Source organism: Giraffa tippelskirchi, chromosome 14 (genome assembly GCF_054371585.1).
Source record: "Giraffa tippelskirchi isolate mGirTip1 chromosome 14, T2T-mGirTip1v1.2.pri, whole genome shotgun sequence".
Lineage (NCBI taxonomy): Eukaryota > Metazoa > Chordata > Mammalia > Artiodactyla > Giraffidae > Giraffa > Giraffa tippelskirchi.
In genome coordinates, this window is record NC_137288.1 from 55524433 (window position 1) to 55551696 (window position 27264).

At 43.6% G+C, this 27264-nt stretch overlaps 1 protein-coding gene and 1 long non-coding RNA gene across 2 annotated transcripts; one reads left to right on the top strand and one right to left on the bottom strand.

Annotated features, from left to right (window-relative positions):
• Window positions 1–443: 443 nt before the first annotated feature.
• On the top strand, window positions 444–26874 carry LOC145534397 (uncharacterized). The gene is made up of 3 exons (XR_014074559.1): window positions 444–616; window positions 4546–4650; window positions 25493–26874. It is a non-coding gene; the product is annotated as an uncharacterized LOC145534397 (long non-coding RNA).
• On the bottom strand, window positions 17211–18104 carry MC2R (melanocortin 2 receptor). The gene has a single exon (XM_081561783.1). The coding sequence runs from the start codon at window positions 18102–18104 to the stop codon at window positions 17211–17213; it is 894 nt and encodes a 297-aa protein (XP_081417909.1).
• Window positions 26875–27264: the final 390 nt, after the last annotated feature.

Sequence of the window (27264 nt, forward strand, 5' to 3'; positions counted from 1 at the left end):
CCACCCCTACCCCTTCTCCCACCGTCAGGGAGGGGAAAGCAGCTGGAGATGGAGTTCAGCTGCCGAGGGCCAAGGTTTAAATTAATCACTCGTGTGTCGGGAAGCCTCCATAAACCCCTAATGGACACGGTTCTGAGAGCTTCTGGGATGGAGAACACCTGGAGACCTGGCAGCACCTGGAGGGCGTGGGAGCGCCGTCCCCCTCCCACACACCCTGCCCTCCTCGTCTCTTCCAGCTGCTGCTCCTGAGTCATAAGCGCACACTCTAGTAAGTAAAATGTGTCTGAGTTCTGTGTGACTTTCTTGAAAGGAAATGGCAACCCACTCCAGTATTCTTGCCTGGAGAATCCCAGGGACGGGGGAGCCTGGTGGGCTGCCGTCTATGGGGTCGCACAGAGTCGGACACAACTGAAGCGACTTAGCAGTTCTTGAAAGGACAGCTGGACTTCCGGTTGGTGTGTGATATGGGAGGGGCGCCATCTTGGCTCAGAGGCCGCCCCCAGGCCCGTTGTGTCAGAAGTGGGCTGGCGGCCGGGACCCGCAGGGTGCTGTGTGGAAACATATCTGTCTGTGGGGCCCGGCTGTGCTCTCCCCTCGGCAGGACTGACTCCCACAGGTGGGTGTGGGCCCTCAGGCACGCGAGGGCCGTGGCTGGAAGGGCCCCTGAGGGTTAGCGTCCTTCCTCCTTCTTTTGTATAACAAGTGAGGGAGGGAACACGAGAGCTAGTAAAGTCAGGGGAGGTGATCTGTGCGCAGACGTGTTCTGTAAGGCCTTGCAGGATGGGGCGGGTGTGCACCGCTGTGGAGGAGAGGGTCCAGGGATGGGGAGCTACTTGGGTTTGTGGTGAAACAGCCTGACTAGAGCCAAGGGGCTTCCCTGGTGGCTCAGGTGGTAAAGAGTCTGCCTACAACGTGGGAGACCCGGGTTCGATCCCTGGGTCAGGAAGATCCCATGGAGAAGGAAATGGCAACCCACTCCAGTATTCTTACCTGGGAAATCCCATGGACAGAGGAGCCTGGTGGCTTACAATCCATGGGGTCGAAAAGAGTTGGACATGACTGAGTGACCAAGAAGAAGAAAAAAGAGCCAAGGGAATAAGTTGGGGTAGAAGTGGAAAGCCACTCAACTGTGCTGGAAATTATAGAGGGGGGATTATGTGGGCCTTGAGAGCCAAGAAGAATCTATTTTACACTGTTTTACACTTGTCTCCCTAGGGAGACACTGAAAGTTTTTCTTTCTCTTCTCTTTTTAAAAACACACGGCTTGTCAATGAGTTTGATGGCAAATTCAAGTGATTGCCAGGGGCAGTGGGGCAGAGGGGAGGAGGTTGTCACAGTTGGGTGGGTGCGGCCCGAGGGCCTGGACTAGGTGTGAGCAGGAAGTCAGGCTGAAGGAGGGGGCTCTCAGTCTGATATCCAACTAACTACCAAGATTTACATAGAGGGACTCGAATTCCAGTTTGCCATTATTGCTCCTATTGCCTACCATAGGTTCCTTGAGATTTTGGCAAGGTTTATGGCCTCTGGGCTTCCCTGGTGGCTCAGACAATAAAGAATCCACCTGCAGTGCAGGAGACCTGGCTTTGATCCCTAGGTTGGGAAGATCCCCTGGAGAAGGGAACGGCTACCCACTCCAGTATTCTGCCCTGGAGAATTCCATGGACTGTATAGCCCAATGGGGTTGCAAAGAGTCGGACATGATTGAGCGACTTTCACTTTCTGGCCCCTGATTGGGAGTCACTCTTAACTGTCCTTTTCCGGAGACCTTTCAGATCCCAGTGTCCTGCATCTGTCCCTTCCCTTCTTATTCACCCTCCCTTCCTTTTTTCCTTGCATCACTGGGCTCACTTGGAGAACAAATGAATTTTCTAGTTCTAAGGAAAAGACAACTGTGTTTCCTATGTGTAGGCTTTGTCCTTGGTAGTCATGTGTGCGTTGGAGTGGAGGGTGTGATTCACGGAGGGAGCCTCGTCCACAAGGGGCTTCTTTGCTTCACTCTACAGCAGCCCTGACCACGTGGGCAGAGCTGGACACAATCACTGGGAATGACAGGGCAGAAAGCAGACCTTACAGAAACATCCTCTCCCAACGTGTTCTCAGTGCTTTTGTGAATTCCTTCCTCTTTATACTTTTTGGCGGTCATTTCCATGGATTTTCAGGAAGAAATGGAGATAGATACTTAAATGAGAAATCGATTTGAGCTGCATTTGGGGCTAGCAGGACTAGCTTCCTGTGCAAAGCAGAAAGGCAGGACACTGCCTAACCGTGGTTCTAGCATAAGTGCATGGCCATTCCCTGGATAAGAGTTTTGCCACCATGAAGGGGGGCAGGAACCTTGCCTCACCCTGGCACCTTGATCATGGTTCTGTTGGCCTTTTTCTTGTCTTGACTCCTGACTAGAGTTAGCAAAGCCATGGTCAGTTCAAAGACCATAACCCAGGGCAGAGGAGAGAGCAGGGTCCCTGAGGTGTCCCCTCCCGCATCGGTTCAGGGGTAGTGGCCCTTCTAAAGTCAGACTTTTCTTTCTGCCAGCAGGTGGCAGTGAACATGTCTCAGAATTACAGTTCCACTTTCCATCCCACCCTCTGACCAGCTGGTCAAGGAGCTAAAGCAAACCCCAGGGGAGTTCTTTGGAAGCCTCAGTGCTCCAAAGTTGCTCAAAAATACTTTGAGTGCAAATGGCAGTGCTCTTTGTCTTTTAAAGGATTGTCTCTTTTTTTATCCCCAATCACCTTAAATAAGAGTTAAACATTACCATTCTTACCCAAGAGGAGGCAGAAGCCCAGAGAGAGATATAAAAGCTGACGCAGGAGTGGGATGGGTGGCGGCCAAGGGCAGAGCCAGGTGGCAGGTATGCTGGGAAGGGGGAGGGCTGCCCTGGGACCCTGGGTTTGAAGCTGATGAAGGAACTCCTGGTCTCCTCTAACAAACGTTTGTCCTGTTCTCTTGCACTTCTGTTTCTCCTCTTCCTTAGAGCTTGAGGCTGAGTGTGGGAGACGGAGTCAATGATGCAGGTGTGGGTGGCCCCCTTGGGGATACGTGGGGTGGGAGGCGCTTCGGAAAATTCACAGCCACCCAACAACTGGGCCCGGGGGACCAGCTGGCTGCAGCAGGGAGTCAGGCTGCAGCCTCGTGTCTGCAGAGATGGTGGTCCAGGATATGCTTCCACTCCTTGTTCACATCCACTGGTAACAAACTGGCTCTGGCATTTCTCACTTTCCCACCTCCAAACGGCTCACCCCACAGCAGCACAACAGCAGGTCCCAGAAACCTCTCCACGAATCTCAGAAATCCTCACCCGGATTCCGTGACAGCTCATGGTGCAGCCTCTCCACCCTCGGTCGTGTCCCTCTGTCCCTGAGCTTTGGGCTCTTGCTCCTGGGCTAGAATTGCTTTTCTGTCCCTGGCCTCCAGGCTTTTGCTTCCTTGGGACATCCACGTTCCACCCTCCCCGCCTGGTGAAGACCTGTACATCCTCAGTGTGTTTCATAGGACTATTTTCTGTTAAACTAATCTTCTTGTGCTTGAATGCTCAGTCGTGTCTGACTCTTTGTGACCCCATGGGCTGTAGCCCGTGAGATTTTCCAGGCAAAAATCCTGGAGTGGGTTGCCGTTTCCTTCTCCAGGGGATTTTCCAGACCCAGGGATCGAACCCACCTCTCCTGCGTCTTCTGCATTGGCAGCCAGGTTCTTTACCACTGAAGACTGGGAAGCCCAATCTTCTTGCTGACCTCATAAATTCTGAGTCAGGTCGATTAAGTCCGTGGCCCAGGAGGACCTCACCAACATTAGTGCCACTATCATGATACCTGGGTTGGGCAGGCCAAGTAGGAGCAACCTTAGGCCTTGAACAAGTAAGGTCTTCTGTTTCTTGGTGGCTCAGGCGGTAAAGAATCTGCCTGCAATGCTGGAGACCCAGGTTGGATCCTTGGGTTGAGAAGATCCCCTGAAGAAGGGAACAGTTACCCATTCCACTTGTCTGGAGAATCCCATGGACAGAGGAGCCTGGTGGGCTACAGTCCATGGGGTCGCAAAGAGCCGGAGGGGACTAAGAGACTAACACTTCCACCTTCCTATTTAAGAGAGAGACTCTGTACATGTTTTCACTACATGTTATTATAGTATTGCTTTCTGAAGCATTTAATGACTTAGAAAAACACTCAGTATATTTTATATAAAAAGGAATGAAGGCTATGAATCATTTTTTATGGAAAGATTCTACCTTACACACCCCCCATAAGCATATTCATGCCTGCACCTACATTGTTCCCACACTACACATGCATATCCCAGCCATCTGGCCTGTACCACACCGACATTCACATCCCTTCCTGCGCCCCCATCTACACTCATATCCGCACCCATACTGATGTCCACATCTCTTTGTAGAGCTAGTAGATGCTGCCCAAGCTGCCCCCATTCCCTGCTGGACACTTTTCTAGCTTCCTCTGCAGGTGGAAGCAGCCATGTATCCTGTATAGCCAGTGACATGTGGGCAGGTTACCTACAAGCTTACTTCTCATAACCTCTTTCTTCCCTTCTCAGATGCCAAACGCTGAGGAACCAGATAAGGACTCCCAAGTCCCAGGATGTGATGGAGCCACTGGATAGGAAGGCTGGGTTCTAGAATGATCTTCCCAGGTGCGGCAGGTGAGTTGAGGGGTGTGTGCATGTGTCTGCTCCCCACGTGGCTCTGACATGAAGTTCTGAGGCTCCTCTGTGCAGAAAACTGACCCCAGTTGCTCCACAGACGTGAAGGATGGTGGAGGCGTCGAGGGCCAGAGATGCTGCTAACGCGGCTGGTGTCGGTGCCGGTGCCACAGGGAAAGGAGGCAGCAGAGCAGCCCACCAAAGCCATGCACCCTGTTCTTGGGGCCTGGGCCCAGCTCAGACACCCTGGTTGGGAGGGCGGACCGGCGTGCCTGGACCGCGCGTAGCGCGAAGGTGAGCGGGCACCAGCGCCTGGCCCGGCCCCTCCAGTCGCCTCCCACTCGCGGGACGAGTAGCCGGTTGTTCCCGGCAGAGCCCAGAGATACTCAGAGAACTACTATTTTCTGTTTTTTTATGTTGACTTGAAGACTTTTGGATTGGTTTCATCTGGAAACATGCTTGATATGTTTGGACACCTGAAGGTAAGATGAGGCGGTTGGGAACTTTCTACCAGTGCGGATGAACTAAGTTGTTTTCACCGCTGTGACTCACGAGCTGTGTACTGAGCATTTGCTTCTCTGCTCCCCTTGTTTCTTGCTTTCTGTGTTCTCTGCTAGAGCTGAAAATGGAGAACGAGAGAGGGGTGCCAAAGCACTGATTTTTAGGCAACTCTTTGTTATTATTTTTGGTTCACTCTCAGACTTTTAGCTTATAGTGGGTAAAGAATCTGCCTGCAGTGCAGGATAACCCGGTTCGATTCTGGGGTCAGGAAGATGCCCTGGAGGAGGAAATGACAAGCTGCTCCAGGATTCTTGCCTGGAGAATCCCATGGACAGAGGCGCCTGGCGGGCCACAGTCTGTGGGGTCGCAAGAGTGGGAAATGACTTAGACTAAACTACTCCTCCTCCTCAGACTTTGAAGTTAGACATGTAGAAAACATTGATTAAGAAGATCCTGAATCACCTGTTTTCTTTCACGCCTACTATCCCTGCCTTTTTTTCCCCCCATAAAGTGGTAGAAACCTTTCTTTCACAGGAAATAACGTGAGAAGTCAGTACACCAGACAGGAGAGTAGTATTTCTGCCTGTCCCCCTCCCCCATGCCAAGTTCCTGGGTGATGAGAACACAGTTTTTTAAAATGTGACAAAGAAGGTCAAAGAAGGTCAAAGATTGAATATACTCCCTTGAATTTGTAGGGAAAAAAAGAAAACAATAGCAAAAAAGCAATCCAGAGAAAGCTGGTCTCCCTGGGGTCCAAATACTGCTGAGAGGAGACCTGGGCTGGATGGCTGGACTCCACACCTGTTGCCCACCAACCCTAAGCCCTGTGAAGGGCCGCCTTCCCTGCAGAGAGCAGAGCAAGCAGGCTGGGGAGGGACGAGCGTCTGCAGTGGGCCTCACACAGGGGCCAGGGATAAGGGATAATTGCAGCTGGTGTTTAGGTGAGTCATCCAAGGGGCAAAGCCGAGGAGACGAGGTACAGAAGACAGCCTGCTCACTGGATGACCTTTGCTGTAAATGTTAGCCAGAAAATTCTGTCAGATCAATAGTGGTGGTAATAATGGCTTTTGAAAGGAATGTGAAGGGATTTCATTGCCAGAAGTGGCTTGCCTGTCTTGTCTGAATGGGAGGCCTTGAGACCCAGAGGCTGACGAAGAGGTGTTGTGGCTTTGATGTGGGCCTGGGGGGCCTGAACTCTGGCCTCACAGGTGGCGAGGGAAGGGGGGCACCATCACAGCTTCCCCGTGGAAGTGGGATCCTGAGCCCCTTTGGGTCACTCTGTGGGGGCTTCTGGGAAATGACGGCTGATTCTCAGCGAGAGTGAAGTGGGCTGCTAGGGGCCGAGCAGGGAACAGAATCAGATGCAAGTGTCCTGCAGGGACTGACAACTGAAGATGCGGGCGAGCCACAGGGACACAGACCAGAGGTCCTAGGATGTCAGTCAGCTCCAGCTAAGCACAGTGGGCAGATGCCCTTCTCCATGATTCCCTGAAACCTACTGGGAGGAGGCAGGGCCCAGCCATGAACCCAGAGAGTCTGATGGTGCAATGATGGATAAAGCAGTGAATTGAAACAAATCTGTCTGCAAAGAACCAGATTAAATGTTCACACTGGGTATATTAGAGAGTAAGCATGAAAAGCATGCAATTAAAAATTAAATTTAGTTGAAAAGAAATAAAATTATAATTTCAGCATCTGAGTATTGTGAAATATAACTGTGAAATACTGGATCCATGAGGCAGAAAACTCTAAAGGAGAAGGAAAATCTATTGTATATATCCCAATTTTTACTCCTTCCATTTTTCTTCCTTTTAGATGTTCCAGCGTTCCCTATTTTATCATTTCCTTCTGTTTAGAGAACTTCAGCCATTATTCCAGATTTACTGGTGACAGATTGTCTTAGTTTTCCTTAAATGGAGACTGTGTTGATTTTGCCGTCATTCCTAAAGGGTATTTTTGCTGGATGTAGGGTTCTGGGCTGAGAGTCCCCCCCCCCCCACCTCACCAGGAGTTAAAAAATATTGTGCTGCTCCTTTTGACCTCTAACTTTTTCTGATTAGTAATTCTTCTCACTCAAATTGGTTGTTTTCCTAATAGGTGAAATATTTCTCCCTTGCTGCTTTCAAGACCTTCTTCCTTTTCTTTTCTCCTTCCTTCCTTCCCTCCTCCCTCCCTCCCTTCCTTTTGCCTTTAGTTTTATAGAAGATTGACTATGATTTGTCTTGGTGTGGGTTTCTTTAGGTTTATCTTGTTTGGGATTTGCTCTGCTTCTTGAATCTGTTGTCTTATGTGTTTTGGTACATGGGGAGTTTTCATACATTATTTTTCAAGCACTTCTCAGCCCCCTTTTCTTTCTCCTTTTTCAGCACTTTGACATGAATTTTAGATCTTCAACTATGGCCCCACAAGTCTCTGAGGCTCTGTTCACTCATTTTCAGTCTGTTTTTCCTTTCTTGTTCAGATTGGGTAATTTCTGTTTTTCTATATTAGCCAAGTTATCAAGTTGTTTCTTCTATCTCTTACTGTTGGGTTCATCATGTTGAGCTTTTAAAAAATTTGGTTATTTTACTTTTCAGTTCTAAAAATTTCATATGTTTTTTTACATCTTTTTTTGTGGATGTTTTTTTCATTCATTTCAAATGTATTTGCAATTCATTATTGAAGTATTTTTATAATGATTGCTTTAATGTATTTTAAAAATAATTCTAACATCTTAACATCTGTTGATTATCTTTTTTACACTCAAATTGAGGTTTCATGGTTCTTGGGATGATGAGTGATTTGAATTGAAACATGGATATTTTGGGTATTATTTTATGTGATTTTAAAAATTTTATGTAAACCTTCTGGTGTAAGTAAGTATTGAGCTTGAATATATGGTTTTCTCTAACACTGCCAGCAAGGAAAGAGGGAAGGCCCTGCCTCCAGGTGATGGTAGAATTCCAGGTTCTTCACTTAGCTTCCCCTGACCTAGGGAGACCCTTCTATTTATTCTGGGTGTGGGTAAGAGTTTTGATTCCGATGATGCCACCCTGGCATGTATGTGTAGAGTGTCTCATCAGTGCCCTTTACATGGTATCTGAGAATACCAGGGTATGGGGGACATTGCTTCATTACTGCTGGGCAGTGGTGGATGCCTACAGTAGGCCTACTCTGACGCCACTCTCTTGATGCTTGGTGAGGAGTAGTCCAGGTTGCCTGTGTGGTCTCCAAAGGGGAAAAGACGGATGCTGTTTATTGCCTGGTAGGGATAAAATCTCTGGCTCATAAGTTTTTTTCTGTTGTATTTTGCTTGAGTAGACCAGATATTACCTAAACTTTTCCTTCTTGCTAGCCTGTCCTCTTCCTTGTCCTTTGACTAGAGGGATCAGGCCTTTGTGGATATGTATGTGTGTGTTGGTCCTATGACCACTGGAACTTTCAAGTTGCTAGCTTCAGCTCACATCTGGGAATTTCAGGGCAGAGAGAACAACCTGGGAGCCCATCATTGTGCTGTTCACTGGGTCCCAACAGTATCTAGTTGATTTGGTTTTTCACCATCTTTCAGAATTGTATGTTTGTATTATACCTCACTTCTAGTGGTTTTAGTTGTAGTTAGCAGAAGGAACGAGGAAAAGTACATCTACTCTATCTTCCCAGAATGAGAACTCTACAGCATGCTCATTTCTATGGCATCTAACTTTTTTCTTGTAATATTTTTTCTTATGGTTTGTTTTTCTAGTTTGATTGCTCCTTTCTATGTTTATTCTTTACATGGTATGTTTCTATCCACCTTCTTTTAACATACATGTATTTGTAAATTAAAGAGGTTCTCTTCTTATTAGAATATAATTGTGTTTTACTTTTTATCTGTTTTGATCACCTCTGCCTTTTAATTTGTATGGCTAGTTCATCGATATTTAATATAATTACTGATATGTTTTTAATCAGTATTACCATTTAAAGATTTTATGTTCATTCTTTTTGTTTTCTTCCACTGCTCTTCCTTTTGCATCTTCTTTTGGATTATTGAGTATTTTTAAATGAATTTAATTTTAATTTCTTTATTCACTTTTTAGCTCTCTTTGCATTATTTTTTCAGTAGTTGACTTAGGGATTAAATACACATCTTTAGCTTCTAACAATATATTTAGAGCTAATGTAGTATCATTTTAGAGAAATGTAGCAGCTTTGCAACTGTAGAAGTCCATCTACCACCCCAATCCTTTGTGTCATAGCTATCCTATGTATTCTATTCATATATAAGTCTGGCAAGAAAATGTTATATAAGTTTTCCTCTAAACAGTCATGTATATATTAAGTAAACTAAGAGAAAGTTGTTATTTATATTTACTCATACATTTACAATTGCAAATGTTCTTCATTCCTTCTTGAAGCAATGCACTCCCTCTGATATAATTTCCCTGTACTCTGAAGAATTTCTTTTGGCAATTCTTATAGTGCATTTCTATTGTTGAAAAATTCTCTGAAGTTTGTTTTACTTGAAAATGTCTGTGTTTTTCCTTCATTTTTAAAAGAAATTATTTATTTTTATTTTATTTTTGGCTGTGCTGGATCTTTGGTGCTGTGTGCAGGATTTCTCTGGTTGCGGTGAGGGGGAGCTACTCTTGGAGGCAGTGCACAGGCTTCTCATTGCGGTGGCTTCTCTTGTTGTGAAGCACGGGTTTAGTTGTTCCTTGGCATCTGGAATCTTCCCGGACCAATCCCGGGACCCATGTTCCCTGCATTGACAGATAGATTCTTTTTTTTAATTTTTGAACTTCGATTGGAGGATAATTGCTTCATAATCTTGTGTTGGTTTCTGCCATTCATCAACACGAATCAGCCATAGGTATATATATGTTCCCTTCCTCTTGAACCTCCCTCCCATCTCCCATCCCATCTCTAAGTTGTCACAGAGCACTGGGTTGAGCTCCCCACATCACACAGTAAATTTCCGCTGGCTGTCTATCTTTACATATGGTAATGTATATGTCTCTATGCTACTCCCTCAATTTGTCCCACCCTTTCCTTCCCCCACTGTGTGCACAAGTCTGGCAGGCCAATTCTTATCCACTGTACCACCAGGGAGGTTCCTTTCATTCTTAAAGAATATTTTTACTGGATATGCACTTCTCCATTGGCAGGTTTTTCTTTTGGCACTTATAGGATGTTGTACAACTGTCTTCCTGCTTTCATTGTTTCTGATGGTGAGTGTATTATTATTTTACTCATTGTTCTTCTCTGTGTAACATGTTCTTTTACTCTCTCTCCTTTGAAGAGTTGTATCTTCATCTTTACTTTTCAACAGTGTGACTAGGATGCAGCTAGGTATGGTTTTCTTAATATTTCTTGTTTGGGTGTGCTGAGCCTCTTAGACATTTAAATTGATGCCTTTCTCCAACTTTGAAAAGTTTTTGGCTATTATTCAGTATTATTATTATTTTTTTTTTGTCTACCCAGTTCTCTTTCCTCTTCTTGTGGTATTTGAATTACCTATTCTAGACCTTTGGATGTTGTATAACAGGTTCCTAAAGCTCTGTTCATGGTTTTACAAGCATATTTTTTTCCTTTCTCTTTCTAAATTGGATGATTTCTACTGACACAGTTGTTTTTTCCTGAATTAATTAATTAATTTATGACTGTGCTGGGTGTTTGTTGCTGTGAATGTGCTTTCACTGTTTGCTGTACGAGTTGGGGCTACTCTATCAAACTTGTGGTGCGTGGGCTTCTTACTGTGGTGGCTTCTCTTGTTTCGGAGCAAGGCTGTAGAGTGAGCATGCAGGCTTCAGTAGTTGCAGCATGTAGACTCAGTAATTGTGACTCATGGACTCTAGAATGTAGGATCAGTAGTTGCGGCAAGTTTAGTTGCCACAAGGCAATGGGTTTAGTTGCCCCAAGGCATGTGGAATCTTCCTGGACCAGGGATCAAACCCATGTCACCTGCATTGGCAAGTGGATTCTTAACTGCTGGACCACCAGGGAAGTCCTGACATAGTTTCAAGTTTATAAACTCTTCTGCTGTCATCTCCACTCTACTACTGAGCCCATCCAGTGAATGTTTCATTTTAGATTTTGTATGTTTCATTTCTGAAACTTCATTTTTATTTTTAAAATTGCTATTTCTCTAATGATATTTTCTATCTTCATTCATTGTGCACATATTTTCCCTTACCCCATTGAACATTGTTTCAGTAGCAGTTATAATGTTTTTGTTGATATTGACAACATCTGAGTCATCAGGGTTTGCTTCTGTTGGTTGAAATTTTCCTTGAGTGAGGATAAACTTCCCTAGTTTATATATTGATCTATTTTGAATTCGATTCTAGAAATTGTAAGTATTATGTTGTAGAAACTGATTTTTTTATATGCCTCTAAGAATTTTGATGGTTTTCTGTAGTATGCAGTTGACTTTAAAAACTTGCAAACCCTTTATCTCCTATAATGCTGAGAGTTCAAATGCCACTTTAGTTCTTTAAACCTTAATGCAAGCTGTGTTGAGTCTGCTGTCTACATGCTTGGTTCGGGAGTCAGCCAGAAACTTGGGCAATGTTTGTCCACGAGCTTATGGCCTCCTTTTTTCTGGCTTATCCTCTCCAAGACACTTCCCTTCATTTTCTGGCAGCTTTGGTGGCCTTGTACCTCAGGCAAGAAAGATGATGGACTTTATAAGAGAATTTTAATCACCTTGCACTGCACTGAGGCTCTCACCTTTCAGCTCAAAACTAAACAAATAGAGACTCACCTATGTCTGTCCCTTCCTTCAAGATGTAACTCTTCTCTAAAACTTCCCTGCTTTTGTTCACTTTTTAGAGCCTTGAGTATATAAAATTGTGTCCAGAATTTACACTGCTAAAGGGTTGGTTTCTAGGAGCCTGCTCCAGCATACCTGAAGTGGAAGTCAGGGCTTTGTTTTAAATGTCTTAGGATGTTTGAAATATTTTTTACTTTTATAAATAAATAAAATAAATAAAAATAAATATTTTAAATTTATTTATTGCAGAGGTAGAAATATTTATCTCTGCAATAAATTTGGTCACAACCTAAGATTAAGAACTGGTAGCTTAAACTCTCAGATCCCTGTTTAACTATCTGAATGTTAGAAGTAATAACAAAAAATAACATGCTGTCATTTAACTATCTACTCATCAACAAATGTGTTATCATGTATGGTAAGTGCTTTAAATGCATTATCTCATCAAGTCCTCACTAGATCACTCAATAGGCTTGGTGTACCCTTACAGACAGAAGTGGAGTCGTAGCCCAGTTTATAGATGAGAAAAAGGGCTTTGAAGAGCTTCAGTATTTTCCCCAGGCATGAATCCAGCTCTTTCCGACTCCAGAAACTGAACTTTAAGCACTAATCAATGTGCCTGCTAGGACAATTTTTAGAAGTAGAAACTAGTGAAAGCCATACCAAATAATCTGTAAATATAGAGCTGTAGTGACAATGTGTCATGGAAATACTTAGAAGGATGCAAATAGTTATCAGGAAAGCACTCAGGGTTCCTAGAACTAGACATTTTCCTTTGCCATGGTTATGTGGACGCTGAAACCATGATTTTTAGACCTAAATTCTTGCTAATTGTTATGGTGAGTTTAGAGATGGCCTTTTTGATTATGAGTATATTTAAATATTTGGAATTAGAGATTAAGAGAACAGGGGATGTGGGCAGGCCTTCTATAGTGAGAGAATCAGAAGAGGAAGCATTAAGTTGTGCTGTGCTTACTCACTCAGTTGTGTCCATCTCTTTGCGACCCCATGGACGGTAACCCACCAGGCTCCTCTGTCCATGGGGATTCTCCAGGAAAGAATACTGGAATGGGTTGCCATGCCCTCCTCCAGGGGATCTTCCCAACCTAGGGATTGAACCCAGGTCTCTACATTGTGGGTGGATGCTTTACTGTCTGAGCCACCAGGGAAACCCAAGAATACTGGAGTGGGTAGCCTATCCCTTTGCCAGGGGAACTTCCCAACCCAGGAATCAAACCAGGGTCTTCTGTATCGCAGGTGGATTCTTTACCAACAGAGCAACCTGGGAAACCCAAGCACTAAGTTAAGCAGCAGCATTTCTACACTGTGGTCAGAAGGCTCTGCCCACTTGTCTGACACTGGAGTAATAACAACAATGTGTGTATGTTCAATCACTTAGTCATGTCTGACTCTTTGCGACCCCATGGACTGTAGCCCTTCAGGTTCCTCTGTCCATGGGGTTTTCCATGGCAAGAATACTGAAGTGGATTGCCATTTCCTCCTCCAGGGGATCTTCCCGACACAGGGATCGAATTTGTGTCTCCTGCATTTCAGGCAGATTCTTTACCAAGGCCCATGATAATAATAATAGCAATGACAATGACAGTAGACACTAACTTTTATCAAGCATTTAGCATGCTCCAAGCATAGTACTAAACTTGTATTTTTTAATTTATTTCTCACAAAATTCTCTGAGATAGGTAGTACTGTGGTCCCTAAATAACTGGTGGAATGATTAAATCTTACTGAAGTTAAATATCTTGTTCAAGGTTATATAAATAGTACACATGGAGCTGGGATTAGGACTCAGTGATGTGGATTTTGAATCACTCTCACCTCTTGTAATGGTGCTTTTCTATCTGTAAAAGGAAGTTCTTGCCACTTCTAGACATATTCTATGAATTTATTTGATCAGCGTTTTAGCTTTGTTAGCATTGGGACAATTTTCAGTACTCAACCCAGCACTCCTGGGTTGGGTGTCATCAAAAAGGCAGGAGGAAGGGAGCCCAAGAGGAGTTTTAGCACTCTTCAGCAAGTGCTGCAAGACATCCTGCTTAAAGTCTATATGACATCATAGTCTTATCCAACAAACTCCAGACTGCTAAAACCTGCAGAAAACAGTAAAGGATTAAATAGGGACAGATAAAATGAAGACTTTTAACAGATTTAAAGCTCATGGAGTTTGTTACCTCAGATATCATATAGCTTCTACTAACATAAAACTTTCTTAAGGAATTAAATTAGGTACATTTATTAATATCCCAGGGACAGGGGAGCCTGGTGGGCTGCCGTCTATGGGGTCGCACAGAGTTGGACACTACTGAAGCGACTTAGCAGCAGCATTAATATCCCAGTGGAAGCAAGAGACACTGTTCTGGAGTCTACTTAATCTTTGTAGGTCCTCCTGCCCTCTCCCCTCCTTATTTTCAGAGTTCTGGGGAACTTGGTCAAAGTCTGACCTGAGACATTAGGGGATGTGAAGAAAGATGTACTTTTACTGCATGAGAAGAAAGATGTACTTTAACTGAATGAGAATATATATGTATTTAGAGGCTCTTATCATACTATCAGAACTTTTAACTATAGTACAAACTGTACTTATATGCATAAAGAAACATACATGTAGATTTGCAAAGAGGAATAACTGGATTAGTTTCTCAGCAATACTTTGCAAATAATATATCTTAAATATATATGTCAGTAAAATAAATAACAGTTGTTTGCTGTTTCTTTAACAATCATGTTGTAATGTCAGTGGGATATTGTCACCCTGATTGTGAGAATTGATAGCTACAAACTGTTGCATGTGTAGCAATATGGATCTTCACAAAATAGGTTTTAAAAATCACTGAATATACATAGAGGAGTAGCCAACTAAATAGTCCATGTAAAATTTCTTTTCCTTTATTTTAAAAAGAATATTTATGGAATGCACATATCTTTTGTTGTTGTTGCACCATGCAGCTTGCATGATTTTAATTCCCAGACCAGGGGTTGAACCTGGGCCTCAGCAGTAAAAGTACCTAGTCCTAACCCCTGGACTGACAGAGAATTCCCTGGAAGCATGTGCCTTGAATTTTTATTTTTTGGTACTGTTCTCATTTCTCATAAAATTCAATAAAGGTCATTCATGAAATATAAATTAAATTATACCTTTACACGTAATTTCAAGTATGCAAAAATATAAATCAAAATAAATCTTTTCTAAAACAACATATTTTAGTTTTGTAAATATGTCCATGGTTGCTATAATATATATTGATCTTCATTTGAAGTTTGCAAAGATAGCCCAATTATTAAAAATTTATTAATCTGATGCACTACATTAATAAATTAAAGGAGGAAAAAATGATCATCTGAAAAAGCATTAAATAAAATTCAACATTGATCAACGATAAAAATACTGTTAGGAAGGTAGGCAGGAAAAGAACATTTTTAATTTGATGAAAGTTAATTTTCAAAAAGTAAGCGTATTGGTGAAATTTTTAGAGCTTATCTGTTAAAGTGAAGAAAAGTATAAGGAATTCCTCAGTCTTTGCTTCTTTTCACCTTTGTCCTGGATGTTCTCTCAAGAGAAATAAGAGGAGAAAGGGGTATTGTCATTTATTTGGTGAGGGAGAAGGACCAAAGGATTTCTGGAGGATGGAGGTGCAGAAGACACTGGGTTTCGCCTTCGAATGAATTCTTGGCCTTTTGGATTCCTACCCCAGCAGCCTCCCCTTTAACTCTGTGTTTCCCTTGTGCTTCTTAAGCTCCTGCCCTCCCCACCCCGAATACCCTACCCATCACCCGACCAGCAGTCCTGTTTGTGGCTGGCTTCTCCTCTCAGCAGCTCAGGGAAACTCTGGGGGCCAAGAAGTGCCTCTTCCCAAGACACCGTCCCTCTTGCTGGCTCCTGAGCCGCTCAGCTCTATGTACCTGCAGATCTGGCCTCTTTGTCTCTTCCATCACTCATCTCTGTAAGTTAATCTGTGACTCAGCAAAGACTTAGGATCAGAATTTGCTTCTTTAAGCTTTGTCTTTAAAAACAGACGAACCTACAATTTGTGTTTCTTTTACCCTGCTGGGGATGCCACTTGTCAGTATCTGGCATCTTTCCTGTGGCTCTACTAGGAGGAAGTTCTTCAGTGATGCTGTCTGCCTCAGACTCATCTGTGGAATGAGGTTAAATGTTTTTCAGCAGTCTCTGGCTTGGGTCTCAGTAACAGCTCTGTCTTGAAATGTTGTTTTGGTCTTAGTTTCCCTCACAGTCCAAAAACCTGGTGAATACACACATTCTCTACGTAGTCCACAAAATGCATTTTGGGACATGCTGACGTTTTTCATTTACTTCTACGTTTGGACAGGTATGGGCTTCCTATGTGGTGCAATGGTAAAGAATCTGCCTGCCAATGCAGGAGACACAAGAGATGCAGGTTCTATCCCTGGGTTGGGAAGATCCCCTGGAGGAGGAAATGGCAACCCCCTCCAGTAGTCTGGCCTGGGAAATCCCACAGACAGAGGAGCCTGGCGGTCTGCAGTCCCTGGGGTCTCAAAGAGTTGGAAAAGACTGAGTGACTGAGAACATACACACTGGACAGATTCACAAGGGCTGGTTATACCTTCTTCATTTTGCCAGTTTTCCTCTGGCCTTTATTTATTCCTACATAGAAACCAAATGGATTAAATATTTATTTCCTCCTTTGAAATTTATGCTTCTAAAGCATAAGGAGTTTTAACCAGGAAAATACTTTAAGGCCAGTGGGATGCTGAGTTAGCCAAAAAGACTAACGGAGAAGCTTCCTTCATTATTGGAAACTCAAAGCTGGTTATTTGACTATAATATGCATCCTGCCTGCTTGTAGAAAGACTGGAGATGGTGCACAGCAAAGCAGGCGGGCAGAAAGGAGAGTGGGTGGCAGGCAGGGGCTCTGTGTGGCAGTGCAGGCGCAGCAACTTATTGGCACCTTTGGCTTACAAAGACCCTGTAGTTCATACCCTGAGTGCTTGTCCTAGCACTTAGGAGAGGCCACTCTGTGATAGGCTAGCTAGATATCTACAGAAGAACAAACTTTTCCTTAGCCCAGAGTTCTCACATGTGTATTGCTGTATGTGCTTTGTATTCTGGCCTTTTTGGTAATTATTTTGCCTCTCTAAGTTATAGAAGTTGTACCTATAGCAAGACTGTTCACATGGAATTGAGCTATTACAACAAGAGTTAGTGGAATTATCCTCATGTGCTCTAGGGAAGGGAAGGACAGTTGGAGTCCTAGCGTTGTTGGTCTGTCATGTTGCTCTGTTCCTGACAGTATATCCCTGTGGCTCCTAAAATCAGGGACCAATCATTCTACTGGTACCAGTTGCAGATAACCATCTTTTTGAATGCGACCCTGAGCTCTGGGCTCCGAAAGGCATATATGAAGGGGTCGATGACTGCGTTACACATGATCAACACACCATTCACCTGGAAGAGGGACATGTAGCAGGCACAGTAGGGGTCAGCCGGGCAGAATGTCATCAAGAGGACATGAAGGACAAAGGGTGCCCAACAGAAAATGAAGACCCCGAGCAGGACAGTCAGCGTGACGGCCCCTCTCATGTTGGCTCTGGGAAGGGAGGAGGTCCTCCTGGTGTGGGAGCGGGCCAGCAGGAACATGTGCACGTAGAGGCACAGGATGAAGGCCAGCATCAGCGGGAACAGTGCTGTGAAGGCGATCACCGTGGGGATGTGATGGGAGAAGGTCACAATGGTGATGCCGCTGCCCGTGCAGCCTGCCCAGAGGACCGTCAGGACGACAAGGGCGCGGTGCGGGGTCATGATGCGATGGTACTGCAGAGCATGGAAGATTGTGATGTAGCGGTCAGCAGCGATCACAGACAGGCTGCAGATGGAGCCAAGGAGGGAGAGGATGAACAGGGAGTCCACCACGTCATCTGCTGTGCTTTCAAAACTGCCTCGAGGCTCGAGGTAACCCATGTTTCTGAACATGATCAGAATGTTTTCCAAAATCTTGTACAGGCTGCCCAGCATATCAGAAATAGCCAAGCTGCAGATGAAAAAGTACATGGGCGACTGAAGACTCTTATTCTTGGCCACAGCCAGAAGGACCATCAGATTCTCCAAAACTCCGACGATGGATACTGTGAAAAATATCTCTTCTGGCAAAATCACAGCAGGACAGTCTGAATTATTTCTTGCTGTACTGTTGATGTTTTCATAGAGATTGTGAATGTGTTTCATCTTTCTTTCCTGTGTGCAGTTAAGACAGGAACTTGACAGGAAACTTGACTGATTCTCCAGAATCTTTTCTTCTTTGTAGTTCTTGCTGAAGATCTGAGGTAAAAAAGTGTATGTAGGAATATCAGTTGCAAAATAGATCACAAAATAAAAACAAGCCATGATACCTTTGAGGAAACTCTGTTGCCTCTGCAAAATACAATGGTGGAATATTTAAATAAAATAATTTACTGGACCCTCATCTTTTTAAAAATCTTTCCTAAATATATATATTTTTTAATTGAAGTATAGTTGATTTAAAATGTTATGTCAGTTTCAGGTGTACAGCAAAATGATTCAGTTATACATATGTGTGTATACATATGTTTTTTTCAGATTCTTTTCCATTATAGGTTATTATAAGATATTGAATATAGTTCCCTATGCTATACAGTAGATCTTTATTGTTTGTTTTATACATAGTAACATATAGCTGTTAATCCCAAACTCCTTTTATCCTCCCTTCCTTTCCTCTTTGGTCACCATAAGTTTGTTTTCTATGTCTATGAGCCTGTTTCTGTTTTGTAAATAAGTTCACTTGTTTCTTTCTTTTTGGGATTCCAAATATAAGTGATATATTTCTTTCTCTTTATAACTTAGTTCACTTAGTATGACAGTCTCTAGGTCCATCCATGTTGCTTCAAATGACATTATTTCATTCTTTTTTTATGGCTGCATAATATTCTCTCTCTCTCTCTGTATATAACACATCTTTTGTATCCATTCATCTGTCGATGGACACTTAGGTTGCTTTCATGTCTTAGCTATTGTAAATAGTCCTGCTATGAGGATTGGGGATGCATATCTCTTTTTAAATGAGAGTTTTCATCTTTTCCAGATATATGCTCAGGAGTGAGGCTGCTGGATCATATGGCAACTCTATTTTTAGTTTTTTAAGGAACCTCCCAATTCCCACCAACAGTGTAGCAAATGATTGTGGCTGTAACAGCTGTTACATGGCATAACTGGCAGATGCTCTTTGCAAAAGAAAAGGGAACATGGGCAACTGTAAAATGAGGTTTTTTTATACTGACTATTGTCTTCGACCAGGAAATGTAAAGATCTAATTTTCATATTTTTGCAGGGCTCTGAGAGAAAGGAAAAGGTTTTATTATTTGTGAAATTCCTGTTATGTGCCAACCAGTACTATGCCATGTGCTATGCATGGCATCTCATTTTAATATCTTGTCAACAATACAAGGTAGTCCTATTGCCGCTAATTTACATCTAAGGAATTAGGGTAGAAAGGCCAAGATACTGGGAGTTAGGATTTAAATCAAGGTCTCTTTGGCTCCAAAGATGAATATCTGCTAAAATAAATCACTTATCTTAGTGCTTCTGTGAGTATTCATCTGATAAGGAAATTTTATTGGCTTTAGTAGAAATGAAAATAAAATACATTAAAAATCTTTAACCTGTATATCTGACCAAGTTGTTTTCCCAACTCTCTCTAGAAGATTATATTAAAGAAATTCAGAGAAGAGTGTGGCCCCACAAATCCTCCTTTAGTTGAGGAGGGAGACAGATGGAATGAGGCCTTGAGTAAAAGGACTGCAGGCATCTTGGAGACCAGTCAGCAGCCCACACCATACGCTGTGCTTTGGGGTTTTTGTATGGCTGCTGGGGAGAACGGCTGGGGAGGAGGGTAACAAGGCTTATTTTTCTGTTGAGTGAATGAGTGATTTGTACCATAGGGCTTTTCCAGTTGATGGAGCTTTAGAATCCAGGCTTCAGAAAGAGCCAGTGAGAAACTGAGGTCTGGGTTCCCAAATGGGCCCCCTCCTCTTGAGATTTTAGTGGTGGCTTTCCAAAAGTCACCTCATTAACATAACAAGAGACAACTTGGTTGTTCTCCCCACTTAGAGAATTCCAGCAATCTTGTGAACTCTGTGCCAGACAAGAGGAGGTAGACCACATATGCGTCTTCTTATAAATCACAATGCCACAATGCCACAGGGCTCCTGCCTGCATCCCAGCTCAGTGAAGCCCTCTCTCCCTGTTTTCACTAGATGCATGTAACATTTTGATTTCATTTTTAAATAGGTATTACTGTTGTATATATTTATATATGTGTATTTGTGTGTATGTGTAGATCCACGGAAATAGTAAAGAGTCTCCCTCCCATCCCGTCATCTCGTGTGCCCCATTACTACTCCTCAAAGAAGTGGCCAGTCTTCTGGAGTTTCTTTATGCCCATAAAACAATAGGAGTGTGTACGTCTTCTCCCAGTTGTTAGTTAGGGTGAAAGGAAGAGGCAGCAAGAGCAGCAAGGGAGTCTTCAGGCTGTGAGGCAGGTCCGACTCCTGGGGGCAAGGAATAGGAAGAAAGTGGGGCTGAGTAGGCAAAGTCTCTGACCACAGCACAGCTCTGGGAAGTTCTGAGCTGGTCAGTGGAGAGTCCTTGAGTCAGCTGCCAATTAGAGGAGTCCTAGCTCCTGCAGAAGTAGACTGTGCCCAGTCATGGACTGGGGGCAGCCAGGAGGAAACATGCTGAGGACCCAGACACGGAGCACTGTGTTGCAGGGAGAAAGCCAATTCTGGCTCCATGTTGGAAACTGTTTCTTTGACTTGCTTTTCGTTGCTTTTATTATAATCACACTCAATGGCTTGCCTGGAGGACCCTGCCCCTCTGCTGGACTGTAAACTAAAGTGCCTTTGTTCAGTTTGTGGAGAGAGAGTTTGTCCCTGCCCACCTGTGAATAGAAGATATTAACACCTCCCTTCCAAAGACTGGCCATTCCCTTGGAGATGTTTTGCCAGACTGAAGACCCTTTCACTTTACTTCCCCATTGCATCTCCTTCTCTATTCCGCCTTTTGACTTTAGTTCCTCATTGCTTCTGATCTATAAAAGAACCTGACATCCAGACCCCAGTAAGATGCTTATTTTGAGGCACTAGCCTGCCACCTTCTTGGTCTGCTGGCTCCCTGATTAAATCTCTCCCTTGCCTCAACCCCTCTTCTCTCAGATTCATTGGTCTATGGTGTGGCGAGCAGAGTGAGCTTGGTCTCAGTAACACTGGGCACCATTCAGCCCATTTCTGTGGCCAGCCCGATACCCCCTGCCCTATGTGTTCAGTGGTCGGTGTATTATACCTAGTGTTTTGTACCTTGTTTCATCTTGGACACTTTCCACAAAGTAGATGGATCACTTTCTCACTCTTTCTGCTTCTCCTCATTTTTCCATTTTTTTAAAAGCTACTACAAGGTATTCCATTGGGTGGATATGTCCTGAGTTATTTAATCTGTGTATTGATAGTCACCTGGTTTGTTTCAAACATTTTGCTGCATAAAGAATGCTGTAACGAATAATCATATAAGATTTCACGTGCCTAGTGAGTTGGATAAGTTCACAGAAAAGGAATTGTTGAGTGAAAGTGTACATGCATGTGAAAGTGTATATGCATCAGTATATGCAAAGATAAAGTCAAACTGCCTTCCTGGAGGGTTGTACCAGTTTACATCCTCACCAGCTGTGCACTGCCCCACGTAGCCTCCTTAATGAAGGAGGATTATTGCCGATGGAACAGCTGGTAGGTTTTGGCCTACATACTTGCACGTGTGCTGTTGCCTCCCTCTGTGTTACTCTGACATCCCAGTTTGGGCAGGCTCCCTACCGTTCCTGTGCTCTCAGGACGCTTGGGCCGTCTGGTCTTAGTTTCCTACTTCTGTCCCGGTGCCCACAAACACACCAGACCTACCTTCCCCTGGCTGAGAGAGACACTCACCATTTCCTCCTTGGGTACAGTTCAGTTCAGTCACTCAGTCCTGTCTGACTCTTTGCGACCCTATGGACTGTAGCACGCTAGGCCTCCCTGTCGATCACCAACTCCCAGAGCTTGCTCAAATTCATGTCCATTGAGTCGGTGTTGCCACCCAACCATCTCATCCTCTGTTGCCCCCTTCTCCTCCTGCCTTCAATCTTTCCCAGCCTCAGGGTCTTTTCCAATGAGTCAGTTCTTTCCATCAGGTGGCCAAACTATTGGAGCTTCAGCTTCAGCATCGGTCCTTCCAATGAATATTCAGGACTGATTTCCTTTAGGATGGACTGCTTGGATCTCCTTGCAGTCCAAGGGACTCTCAAGAGTCTTCTCCAACACCACAATTCAAAATAGTCAATTCTTCTTGGGCACAAACTGTCCGTATTTGTATTTCTATTTCTTGGTCTTGAATTCAATAAGAAGAAAAAGAGTAGAAAAACTGAGTAGTAAGACAAGCCAAAGATGACCCAGTAAAAAAAGAAGAGATGAAAAATTGGAAACAACAGTAAAATCTTAAAAACCAACATGTAGGCTAGGTTTTACATAAATTAAAAGTAGCCAAAATGAGGGTGTGGTGTGGGAATGGGGCAGGTCGGAAGATGTGGGTTGGTCTGGGAGCTTCCATCTCCCCAGGGGAAAGCTCAACAACCTTCCCTTCTGCCTGCACCCAACTCCACTGAGCACTGGCAGCTCCTGGCAGAAGTCCATGTGGCAGTCAGTTGGAGTATGTGTAACCACTCAGCTATCTTGCCATGGCAGTTCCCCAGTCAACTTGAGGAGCTGAGTGCCTGCCAGTTCATACCTTCAGTCCCAGAAGTTTGACTTGAATAGGGCAGAGCACTTTGAAGGACTTCTTATACAATTGAACAAGTGAACAAACTGAAAAGATCCGCTTGTTGTGAGGGACTTTGTAAGTGATGGAACTCTGTAGTCTGTGTGGCTGGGATCCCTCTTCCTGGTGTCTCCCACTGTATACCCACATCCACCATGGGCCCTGAGCTGGTGCTTTTAAGACACAAGGACTGTTAATTGCTGTGGACTGGTTTCTGAAGGCTTTACCTGCTTTCTTATTTGCAACCTTCTGGAATTAATGTATTTGTATGATTGACAGATGGCCTGAAGGATGCATGTTGGGCTATGGTGTGTAGGGTGGTGAGGATTCTGAAGAGTGCCGAGACTGATACTAAAATCAGAGAAGTTTTCTCTCCCACTGTGCCATTGCTTCTTGTAGAATCACCTGAAGCACAGAGAACTTTCAATTTGAAATTGCTAGCTCTAGAGCAACAGACTGGTTCCACATTGGGAAAGGAGTACATCAAGACTGTATATTGTCACCTTGCTTATTTAACTTATATGCAGAGTACATCATGCAAAATGCTGGGCTGGATGAAGCACGAGCTGGAATCAAGATTGCAGGGAGATATATCAATAACCTCAGATATGCAGATGACACCACTCTTACGGCAGAAAGCGAAGATTAACCAAAGAGCCTATTGATGAAAGTGAAAGAGGAGAGGGAAAAAGCTGGCTTAAAACTCAACATTCAAAAAATGAAGATCATGGCATCTGGTCCCATCAGTTCATGGCAAATAGATGAGGAAACAATGGAAACAGTGAGACTTTATTTTCTTGGGCTCCAAAATCACTGCAGATGGTGACTACAACTATGAAATTAAAAGACAAGCGGCTTGCTCCTTGGAAGAAAAGCTATGACCAACCTAGACAGTATATTAAAAAGCAGAGACATTATTTTGCCAACAAAGGTCCATTTAGTCAAAGCCATGGTTTTTCCAGTAGTCATATATGAATATGAGAGTTGGACCATAAAGAAAGCTGAGTGCCAAAGAATTGATGCTTTTGAACTGTGGTGTTGGAGAAGACTCTTGAGAGTCCCTTGGACTGTACAGAGATCCAAGCAGTCCATCCTAAAAGGAGATCAGTCCTGAATAATCATTGGAACGACTGATGCTGAAGCTGAAGCTCTAATACTTTGGTCACCTGATGGAAAGAACTGACTCATTAGAAAAGACCCTGATGCTGGGAAAGATTGAGGGCAGGAGGAGAAGGGGACGACAGAGGATGAGATGGTTGGATGGCATCACCGACTCAATGGACATGAATTTGAGCAAGCTCTGGGAGTTGGTGATGGACAGGGAAGCCTGGTGTGCTGCAGTCCATGGGATTATAAAGAGTCGGACATGAACTGAACTTAACTGAACTCTGGAGCCTAACCAGTATTTACAGGGAGCCGCAGAACTGAGTTGCTGAGGCAGAAGGGCCTTAGAGACACCTAAGCTTGTTAGGTGTGCTGCTGAGGAAGTTTTCACTGAGGTTTTTTTTTTTTTGGTTGTTTTCCCCATCAATTGGGAAAAAAAGGTCTTTATATTAATTATCATAGCTTTTGCTACTCCTTCCCCCTTTGAGGTAGCAATAATCTCACCTAGTCTCAACTTGGTTGTCACTTGGCTGTCCTTACCATTTTTATTTACTTTGGAGTTTGATATAAACATGCTGTCTCACTGGCCAAGGAAAACTCAACTAAATTACTAACAAAGTAGGAGGTTTTGAGTTTTATATACACAACTAAATGAGTATTGATTTTTTTTCCGCAAATTATATAATACAATGCAAATAAAGATTAAAAGACACAGTCACTGAAGTGGAAAGGCTGAGCCTGTAGGATATTTAAGTCTGCTGCCTTGTTTATCTATATTCCACAGAAGTGGTACACTTTTCTGGTGAGAGAGCTGGATATGTTCATGAGAGTACAGCTGAGGATGCTCACTAGAAGGATTGCCTGGAAAGTGTTAAATCTGATTGTGATCGGGTGCTTGACCTCTGGAGGAGTTCAGGGTTTCAGTCATGATATATATTTGTGTTTTTGCTCAATTATCTTTCTCTTTAAAACAATTTCTAATGTTCTTTGAAAATTTCTTATATTCTTGGAAGGGAAATCTGAGAAATAGTGGGGGGGGGGTGTGCGTGTGTGTGGCAGGGGGAAGAAATGATATATTAAGATCAAACTAAGGTTTGATTTTAATTAGAGACAAGTGACCTCCTTGTTCTACTGTAGAGTCCTATATCTGGTTTATCCTAAAAATATAAACATTTTGTGAAAGTTAATTTTGTTTTAGTCTCAGAGAAATAATCATCAAAGTCAAGAAAAAGCATCAAAGATATAGATGTCCTTAAACCTTATCCTGTTCAGTTCCTACACATGCACGTGGGAACAAGACTACTTAGTTCAGAGTTCTTGCATTAGGTTTGGGTCATACATGACATTATGTGCAAATAACCCAACCCTGAGCCATCATGCAGTGTAGGCTCCATCAAGGAGTTCTCATTGTTTACAGGATAAAATCCCATTGTTAAGGCACTTGGCATTTCAGGCTGTCTACACTCTGTTCCAAGCTAATGTTTTCTTGCCATATTCCCCGGTATTCTGGTATTCTATGTAGAATCCACATTCCAGCCAGCCCAGGTTTCTTATTGTCTCCAGGAAGTTAGCACATTTTTGCCTTCTACAATTTTACTACCATTTTCCTGCTAGAATTTCCCAATCTCTCCTCTGTCTAAATCCTGCTTTTGTTTTAGCCCCAAGTCAAGACCAAACATCTTGAGTGTCTCCACGCCCTCGACCCATGTGACTGCCCTGCTCTTATGTCCTGAAGCGTGTTTTGTTCTTGCGTTTGGCATTGTGGTGCCCTCTGCCCGTGTGAAAGGTCAGCTTCTGGTGTTCGTGTTGTCTCCTGAGCAGCAGGTAACTCCTTGGGGAACTGGCAGATTCTCCCACCTCCTCTCCATCCACTCTAGTGACTCACTGAGATGTCCAGGAAATATTTTTGATGTGTTAGAATGTGAATGTCATCAATCAAAAAATCAACAGTTTTTAATTCTAGAAAGATATGTTTGGGAGAGATATATAAAATGTGCAAGGAACAAGAGTTAGTGGTTTTATTTTTTCATTGGCAGATTAAATTTCAGTTAGAATTTGTGGGAAAATAAGCACTTCTGCTAAAGATTAATTTCTTGGTGTCTTTTTATTTGAAGTCGTGCCTGTAAAATGAGCAGCCTCGCTCTCCCCTTAGGAAGGGCAAGGGACCTGCTTCCCTCGAGTCCAGGAACACGGCTTTATCTGCAGGAACACGTGAAGAGCCAGAGTTCTCCTGGGCAGTAAAAGCAGGAAATAATGAGATCTTTGGTGCAGGACAGAAAGGAAGAGGCTTTTTCTTAGAAGAGGAAAGTGAGTAGCCTTTGTCAGTAGAAAGGAGTTGAAATCAGAACTCTTATCTGAATGTTGGGAAGGAAGAATTGCCCAACCTCTGAGAATGTCTGCTCTCAGTAAGGGAAAGAGACAGTGGACAGTCCTTCTCTTGGAAAAGAGAAGTGAACATTAAACCCAGTTTTGTCCTAGAACTCCAAGGTGGCTAGTACCCTGGGGTGGCTGTGATGGGGTTAAAAGTGCTGAGGACCGCAGGTCATGGCCTGGCAGTCTCTTGAGGCAGGCTCTGCCCTGGTTGTGCCAGGAGCTCTGCCCATCTGGGCCAGCTCCCCTGTGAACAGCGGAGCAGTTCCCAATATCGGCACCGGATGGCAGTGAGGAGTCCAGACAACACTAGATGGACCCGTGCCAGACTCCTGGCTCAGTTCTGGAGTCCATGAACCCTGGGATTACAGAACATCCAGAGTAGGAGACAGCCCAGAGGAAGACACTGGCCTTTTTTCCCTACATAGCAGGTTGATGCTTGAACATATATTCCGAATATTAAGACATGTGACTGTTTCTACCATTACTTTGTGGCGCAAACCATACTGGTTATATGAGGTTCATATTAAGACATGACTTCTGTGAGATATTCAGGATAAAAAGCACTGATCATTCTAATGAGTAAAACTTAGGAAATATATCCTGATCAAAAAGTATAAGCCCCCCCCAAACAAACAAACAAAACAAAAATAGAAAGAAAAAAAACAGTGTAAGCCCATTGTTATCATTGTAATTTCAGATCCCCCGGTTTCCATTTGGTGCAAATCAAAAGGTGGTCTGGTGAGTTGAGAAAGGCTTCTCCTGGAAGCAGGTCAGTCTGTGTTCACTTGAGTACTTGGTACTCCTTGTCATACAGGAGAATATACTGATATTGGGTTGGGGTGAAAGTTGGAGGGAGAAAAGAGAAATACGTGGTTAAAGAAAACAGTTTTCTGGTAACATTGGAGCCTAACTGACTAATGGCACTTGAGACAAGTGAAAAGATGAAAAAAATAGTTAGAAATGAAGGTGTTTTGGGAGGGAAGTGGGAGGGGTGTTCAGGGGGGTTCACATGTAAACCCATGGCTGATTCATGTCAATGTATGGCAAAAACCACTGC